General features: G+C 36.3%; 1 protein-coding gene across 1 annotated transcript; it reads left to right on the top strand.

The window, feature by feature from the left end:
- The first annotated feature begins 4,003 nt into the window (after nt 1–4,003).
- On the top strand, nt 4,004–6,524 carry LOC149151157 ((R)-mandelonitrile lyase-like). The gene is made up of 4 exons (XM_089439672.1): nt 4,004–4,179; nt 4,320–4,961; nt 5,240–6,074; nt 6,186–6,524. The coding sequence occupies exons 1-4, from the start codon at nt 4,071–4,073 to the stop codon at nt 6,220–6,222; spliced, it is 1,623 nt and encodes a 540-aa protein (XP_089295798.1). The 5' UTR covers nt 4,004–4,070; the 3' UTR covers nt 6,223–6,524.
- Nucleotides 6,525–9,102: the final 2,578 nt, after the last annotated feature.

Raw genomic sequence — 9,102 nt, 5'->3', positions numbered from 1 at the left:
CGGACTGAAGGCAAAAGGTTCCGAAGTGCTGTGTTAACATATTTCCCCCCATTGTATGTACGGAGGGCTTTGATCTTCCTCTCTAACTGTGTTTCAACTAGTGCTTTGAAATCTTCAAAGTGCGCAAAAACTTCAGATTTGTTCCTGAGAAGATACACCCAAGTATACGGTGAGAAATCATCAATAAATGTAAGCACATACCTTGCTTTGTTGATGGAAGGATGAGGAAAAAACCCCATGACATCATTGTGGATTAGATCTAGAGGAGAGGATGCTCTGTGAGTCTTGCCAGTGTCAAACTTTTCTCTAGGATGTTTGCCAAGGACACACCCTTCACAAACTCCTTTGGAGAAACTGATATTTGGCAAGCCTTCCACCATCTCATGCTTGCTTAGCTGCTGCATATACCTATAATTTAAGTGACCAAACCTCTCGTGCCAAAGCCTACTACTATCATCAACATGTGTAAACAATAAGGAGGATTCACATTCAATAAATTTAGAAATGTATACATTCTGGCTCCATTGTTTACCTCACCGGTTGCAATTTTGGAGCTGCTATGTAGGTCATATATGTTCACTGCATATGGAGTGAATTCCACTCTCTTTTCTATGCCAGAATGAGTGATCCGATATACTGAAAGCATGTTTACCAAAAGTTTTGGAACATGAAGCACATCTTCAAGGCTTCTGTGTAAAAGTTCCACTCTACCTTTTCCGGTGACCTCAATAGGTGAGTCATCTCCCATGAGGATGGGAGGTCCTTTGCATGCATCCAAAGAGGAATAGACTTCCTTTGCAGCAGCCATATGATGTGACGCACCAGAATCTATAATCCATGCATTAGGGGAAGAATTAATTGCAACTAAAGCATGACAATTGTTACCTTTCCTGTGTGGCAGATCCTCAGTTTTCTTCTTGGCGCCCTGAGGGATGTGGTCCCCAAGGTTGTGCTTCTGAAGGATTTCTGCCATTTGGTCAATTTGTTTCTTCATGCAAGAGGATTCTGGATGGAATCCTATTTGACAGTAGGTGCATCTATTTCCTTTCTTCCCTTTCTCATTTCTCGAGCCGGAGGAGTCATTGAAGGGCTTGGTGTACCCTTCCTTCTTTGGATGGGAATGCACTTTTCCCTTATCTTTTTGCTGCTGATTTTTTTGATTTGAACCAGATCTGTGATTTTTATTGTGGCTTCCATCATGCACAGCAAGTGCATGCACTTTTGGAGGTTTGATTTTCCCCATGAGAATGAGTTTATCTTGCTAAATAATAAGGGACTCCAATAATTCTTTGAGAGAAGGCATAATGTAGGATTTACCTGCTGCGAGCCTTATTGAATGAAATGTAGACACAAAGACGAAGTATTCCAATCCGAGCTTTGACATAATAGAGAGAACTTGGCGACTCTCCTCCTTGGATTTGGCAATAGATCATTATATTTGGTGAAGAAGTCTTGAATTCTGTCATAGTTTCGTGGATCCAATGACAGTGGCTCCACTTCGAGTAGATGCCCTTTCATCTCATCCTGTTTCCCGTAGAGTTCTTCAACCTTTTTCCAAATCTCATTGGGAGTATTGCAGGCAGATAGATAAAATTGTAACTCTGGGGAGATGCACATGCATATGGATCCGTGGGCCTCATCCATGTGGTTGAGGTACCTAGATTTCTCTATGGCTGAAGTGGGTTCCACTTCTGCAGCCATGGTAATCCTGTACAACCCCTTTTTTGAAGGTATTGAGCCATTTGGTCATTCCATTCGTGATAGATGTATGGTGTTAGGATCGATGCTTTGCAAAACTCCATTTTTCTATCCATCTTCGATCTCCAAGCTATAATACCTGCAAAATAAAGTACTAATGCGCCTTTTATCTAGCAACCTATGGGCTCTGATACCATGTAAATGTGTTAGAAAACCTGCACAGATGAATCTAGTTAGTAAAGGTTGAACACACAACTTTGCAAAGCAAAAACACTAAAAGAAAATCGAAAGAACAAAAGAATGATTCATTAGAAAATAGGTTACAATGCTCATGATATAGCATTACTGGGTGAAGATCCCAAGGTAATGCACCATAGTGGTGATCAATGAGAAGAATCAACACCTAAAACAAGTTCCGGAGAGAACTAGCCAGATGCGGAGTGAAAGAATGAGCAAATCAGGGAGTAAATCATGCAGAAGAACTAACGAGTTGTGGAGTTGAAGAAGGAGCAAATCAAGGAGTAAATCATACAGAATGAATCTTGCATGTAGTCCCATGCTCTAACTAAGAGTCCGCATGTAGGTGTGTAGTAGTTCCAACAAAGCTAGCTTAGGAATTCTATGGTCTCCTATGTTATTGAGTTTGTGCTTATACAACAAAAGCCTAGTCATAGCTAGGCTCTCTATAGGGGAAAAACCCACTTCTATAAGGAGAATAAGATAGGTTTATTGTTTTTAATTTTGAGGTTATACGTTATAAAACACTTCTGGATTTGCTCAATCTTTTTCAAGGATTCTGCTCAATCTTTTTCAAGGATTCTGTAGAGATGGTGCAACCCCAAACCTCACATCCATATTCACGGCCAAATTTTAATAAGAATTATGAGTAAACCTATAAACCTTTCTTATTTATTCTAAGTTTTCTTAGAACCACTAAATATTTGTTTTGACGAAGTTTTATCTGATATATGCGTGTACAAGATTTGAGACCAGAACAAAGCTAGCGAGGAATAACATTTTCATTAATTTAGAAGTCATTGGCTGGATTGTAATTGTTGAGAAGTCATTGCACTGATCGACTGGATTGTAATTTATGTAGTGAACAAGGCTGGGAAGACTATAATCTTATCGGTTTATGAATAACTGATATAGATTGGGCCGGAGTAAACAAATTGAAAACGTCAAAACTTTTTTTTTGGGATAACGTGTAAATTGATATGAAAGCGAGTGATGCGACGGTACTGATTAAGAAAAATTTCAATGGTGATGTGGATTACATATTCATTAATGGAAATGCCACAGACATTTGCAAAAGTCAGCATAGTCGTTAAAAATAACAATGTTTTACCAACTACAGTTGATATTTCCATAGTGGTATGTGGTTTTGTAACGTGCGAAGGAAGGGTTTCTCTCATTGTTAAAAATTTCGACATGAGGTAGTGACTTTTTCCAAAGTTAATGGCAAAGAATGCGAAACACTCATTGTTAAAATTTTCGATATGCGGTAGTGATTTTTTCCAAAGTTAATGGCAAAGTGTGCTAAATAAGTTTTGCTCTATGTCAAGAAATATATGCGCTAGTCATTTTTTTCGAAGTTAATGGCAAATTATTCAATCCACTATTAAACGACCACGTTCCGCGCGTTTCGTTTTTAAATTATCCACCTGTCACGTTATAATATTTTCTTGGCGTTGAATTTATAAGTGGCTTTACCCCTGATTTTTCTGTTGGAATTGTTGGGTTACGTTCCGTGGGAGTTGTTGGCGCTGGAAATGTTGAACGGAAAGGGACATTTTAAGTTTTTCTTCGTACGATTAAAAGTTCCGTATGGAGGGAAATGTTTTATTTTCTAACGTCTAGAATATAGATAAGATTGAATTGATTTACCCCGATAGCGTAGCGAACTTTACAAGTGTATAGTGAATTATCAACGATAAGGTAGAGAAAATAGCAAATTTGAAATGAATTATCGTTCCGTATCGGGAGGGGACTATTTTTTTCCAAAGTATATAATATAACTAAGATTGAACTGAATTATCCACGCTAACGTAGAGAACTTAACAGCAAATCTGGGGTGAATTATCAACGAGAACGGTGAGAAAATGGCAAGATTCAAATAAACCATCAACAACAGACTGAGGAAATGTCAACGCTAATGTTTACCGTTTTGATTCCATGGACTGTGTAGATTGATTTCTATGTGCTTGGTTTGATTATCTCTACAATACTATGGCTACGATAGCGTGTGATAATTGTTTCCTAGTGATGGATGGAAAACCCAAGGGAAAGGGCTTATAAATAGATTCAAACACACTCTGAAATCGAACCACATCTTAAAAAAGAGTGAACGAGTCGAATTCCTTGTGAGAAATATGACGATGATAAGGGTTGTGAATTTTCGTGCATGGCTTCTGCTTCTGTTCATCATGCTAATGATGTTGAGCAGCATATCCTCTTCTCAAGCAGCGACAACACCCTCGGGTATGAACATATTGGATTAATGTCTCTTTATATAGTTAGCTGATGATATGATTGGATTATATAGTTGATGGTTTGATATGATATGATTGAATTAATGGCTTCTTGTTCGTTTTGTCTTGTTGGGCTGTGATGATTTGCAGGTTTTCCGTTTGCGTTTATGACTATAGATGCGGAGAAAGCAGCCGCAAGAAAATATGATTACATTGTCGTTGGAGGAGGAACGGCCGGCTGCCCCTTGGCCGCAACGCTGTCTACCAAGTATTCAGTTTTGGTAGTGGAAAGGGGAGGATCTCCTTATGGAGATCCCGAGATTGAGAACGCCGATGCTTTTGGAAAGCCATTGGCTGAGACCGACAATTACACTTCCATAGCGCAGACCTTTATTTCAGAGGATGGAGTGAGTAATGTGAGAGCGAGAGTTCTGGGCGGTGGAACTGCTATCAATGCGGGCTTCTACAGTAGAGCGGGCTCCGAATATGTTCGTAATGTGGGATGGGACGAGCGACTTGTAGAGGAGTCGTATGAATGGGTGGAGAAGCAGAATGCCTTCAGACCGCATCAACTGTCGCCTTGGTCTTTGGCTATCAGAGATGGCCTCCTGGAAGCAGGGGTTCTTCCATACAATGGATATACGTTGGATCATTTGGATGGAACCAAGATAAGCGCCTCCACATTTGACAGCAAAGGCAAAAGACACACGGCAGCAGATCTTCTCAGGTCCGCCAATCCCGACAATATCGTAGTCCTTCTCAATGCTACCGTCAGCAGGATTCTCTTCGAAGGTAATTCATTTAGACACAGGACATTGTTTCTACGTTTTATATTTCTCCACCACAGTGCTGACTTTTCACACCTTTCCTTGCTAATATATTAACGTAATTTTCAATTATTTGTAATCTATATTGGAATAAAAGCTTTACATACAGATCTGTGAATATAGATTGAGTGTTTTGAGGATGAATTATTATATCATGCAAATTTAGATTGAGTGGTTTGACGATGAATTATTGGATCATGCAAATATAGATTGAGTGTTTTGAGAATGAATTGGATCATGCAGAAGCGAAGGATAGCTCCTCTCGGAAGCCGAGAGCCAGTGGAGTTGAATTCATGGACCGCCATGGTCGGTCTTATCAAGCTTTCCTCAATGAAACGTCAAGCTCCGGCGAGGTAATCCTTACTGCGGGAGCCTTAGGCAGTCCCCAGTTGCTCCTCTTGAGCGGAATCGGCCCATCCGAACATCTAAAAGAATTCAATATTCCTCTAGTTCTAGATGCGCCCATGGTAGGCCAAAGGGTTCAGGACAACCCGCGTGCATCCGTAAACTGGCTATCTCACCAATTCTACACCATACAAGTAGTGGGTATCCTTATAGCCTCTCAAAATTACATCGAGTCGTTGAGCACCTTCGTCAATGGCACCCTATCCTTCAACAAAAACAACGTTTATAGAGAAGTCATTTTTGAGAAGCTGGCATTTCCCTTATCCAGAGGACAGCTTCGTCTGCGTACTACGGATCCTCGAGACAACCCATCTGTTCGTTACAACTACTATTCTCACCCTCTCGACCTCAAGAGATGCATGCATGGCGTGAGGGTGATCGATAAACTCCTCAACTCACCGTCTCTGCATAGATTTAATGCTAATTCCACTCATGACTTCAACTTCACTGGGCAGCCGCTACCAAAGAACATGTCGGATGATGCGGCTGTGGCTCAGATCTGCCGCGATACGTTGAGCACAATCTGGCATTTTCATGGAGGATGTGAAGTTGGCTATGTGGTTAACCAGAAATATCAGGTCAACGGAGTTGAGGGTCTCAGGATTGTGGATGCCTCAACATTCACAGACGGTCCTGGAACCAACCCACAAGCCACTACCATGATGCTTGGCAGGTAATAACAATAATATTCCTAATATTTCAGTCGGGATTCTATTGCTCTTTTGTAGCTATGGCATACAGAAATAGATCGGTATGATAAATATTGCTAATGCTGTGGACGCAGGTACGTTGGAATGAAGATTATTCGAGGATGGATCTAATGAAGGGAGCATCAGAGCTTCTTCATTGATATTAGCAGAAAAAATGGTAGTTTAGATATTCTCTTTTATTGTTTACGTTAATAAGGAGTCTCGAGACCCGCGATGTGTGTTGTAAGATTCTTCACGGCTGGATCGAATGAAGGGAGCTTCCGAGCTCCTTCATTGACATTAGCAGAAGAAATGGTAGTTTACGCATTCTATTTTATTGCTTAAATTAATAAAGAGTCTCGAAAGCCGCCGCGTGCGTGATTACTTATATCCGCCAGTGATTTAATATTATTTAATAAAGATTCTTTAGCATATACTCACTTTATTATGTAGTGTATGAAATTAATTTTATCATTCAGTGTGTTATTCTCGATAGAAGATCACATTACATTCTTCAAGCCTGGTCGCATTAAATTCGATATCTCTGGGATGAATTGATGTGCATATGAAGCATATATTTATTTGGAATGAATGGTTTTTGAAGTAATTATTATAATTAATATTCATATTGTTATTATATAAAAGATTAGTTAGTTTGAATAATATAGGTATATTTAAAATTTAGATTTTTATAGTTTGATTTTCTGTGGGAGACAATTAATAGATAACGATTTTATAGAAAGAATAATTAATTAAATAAATGGGTTTGTAACACCAAGGTCAAACATTTAAAAACCTGGAAAAAAATAATAATAATAAAATAATAAATTAAAAATAAGGGGTAACATAGAAAAAGAAATGTCATCAATAATTATTAAATAATTATTGAGTAATATAAAATATTTTTATAATAATAATATATAACAAAAATATTATAATAATTAGTTGTTGAAGGAAAAATTAATTAATTAAAAGATTGTGAATGTTTATTTATAAATAAACTAAATCAATCTAGATCCATCTTAATGTTGAATCCGGTTTTTATTATTATTTTACTATTTGAATATTATAATAATTATTAAATAATTATTGAGTAATATAAAATATTTTTATAATGATAATATATAACAAAAATATTATAATAATTAGTTTTTGGAGTAAAAATTAATTAATTAATTAAAATTTTTTGAAGGTTTATTTATAAATAGAATAAATCAATCTAGATCCATCTTAATGTTGGATGGTTTTTATTATTATTTTGAATATTTATTTTGTTTTTTTTTCATCTAGATAAAATGTTCACATTACATTACATTGCAACATCTCTATCATACTAGGATGGACAACACCTCCTCTCAATAAATTAAAAGCTTGAATGTTTAAATAAATCAGAAAAAAGAATTAATAATAAAATAAGAAATAAGAAGTAACAATTTACATAATACTTCATAACAAGAAGTAATTAAAGGGATTATATATATATATATATATATATATATATATATATATATATATATATATATATATTAATTACAAAATTTGAGTAATGATGATCTATATATTTTCCGAGTGTCCACTTCGCACTTTGAATTGAAGAACATAATTCTTTTTCATGAGTAATTTCTTATTGCATCGATGAAAATATCGTAACAAACCAGTTTCTTACTCTGTATTAGTATTAGCATTGCTCCCACGATGTAATGTGAAATATTGTTGTTATTGATGTTAAAGACAAGGGGAGACTATTTATGTCTAAGATAAATATTGGAAAATGAAGATTGTTGGAAATGTTGTTTTTGAACTTTTGATGTCCCAATTGGATATTGAATATTTTTTCACTCCAATTACCTAGCTCAAATGGGATCATAGGATATATGGTTGGAAATGTTATTCTGAGACCTTTCCATAGGTATATGGCACTACTTTATTGTAAATTCACCCTTCTTCAAGTTGGACAAGAGATTCTTGCTCATTAAATAGTATCTTTGTTTTAGATTTTGAAATAGTTGGAAACACTACTATCATCATTGTCCATGAAAAATTTAAATGTGTGGTGTTCTGTGGAAACAACCTCTTTTAATGTCATGGGAACAAAACTAGATAAGTTTCTCTATGTGAAGTCCTACTCATGAAACAATAAGTGAATATCAATCAAGTATAACCTCTATTGATTGAAACACTTGGAAATGTTGTTACTATTCCCCAACTTGGGTAATACCCTATAAATAAATTCATTAAGATGGCTACCAAATGTACTCCACTTATCATTTCCTATTTTATGACATCAACCTAATAAAATTGCTTGATCATACATCTTGTTATCCATAATTCATGCATATAGTTAGTCACCTATGGAAAACTTTACAATGTGGCTCTCCCATTAGAGGGAAAAACTATTATAGATGTTGTCATGCATACAACTTATCTATCTATGTCATCATACCTGCCAAGTTCCTTCAAACTGACCTTCATTATTACCATGATTATTCAACTTCATTAGTTGATTGCCAATATTTTCTTCTTTATGCGCATCATCCTTAGATAGACCCTATAGTGATACCTCAAGTTATGATTATACCAAATTCTTCCATTATGTTCTAAAATAGGTTGCCTCTTCTTATTGATCTCTTACCCTTGTTGTGACACTTCCTCTCAACCACCTTAAGCATCTAATCCAAGTTGGCCATAACCACATGAGCTATCATTAGTTATCATCATTAGAAAATTTGCAAGTTTCTCCTTTCCATTTCTCCTTAGACAACTTTATCCACTATATGCAATTAACCTTGAATCACAAAACCTCATGTAACAGTATACTCAACATTATAACAGTTAATTAAACTAAACTGAAATCACAGTGTATGATTTAGATGTATCAAAAGTTTAAACAATAAAACATGATTTAGATGCTCCAAATCCAAATCTGTACGATTTGCCACTGAGACTAAAATATACCACCCTGTGGTTTATATATATATTGCAAACCCAACTGATTCACTCAAGAATGAAGGA

Source organism: Pinus tabuliformis, chromosome 9 (assembly GCF_031772625.1).
Source record: "Pinus tabuliformis cultivar Carrire ecotype Pingquan chromosome 9, CPIR1, whole genome shotgun sequence".
In the NCBI taxonomy this organism is placed as follows: domain Eukaryota; kingdom Viridiplantae; phylum Streptophyta; class Pinopsida; order Pinales; family Pinaceae; genus Pinus; species Pinus tabuliformis.
The sequence above is the reverse complement of the archived record's forward strand: the minus strand, read 5'-3'. Positions and strand labels throughout refer to the sequence as shown.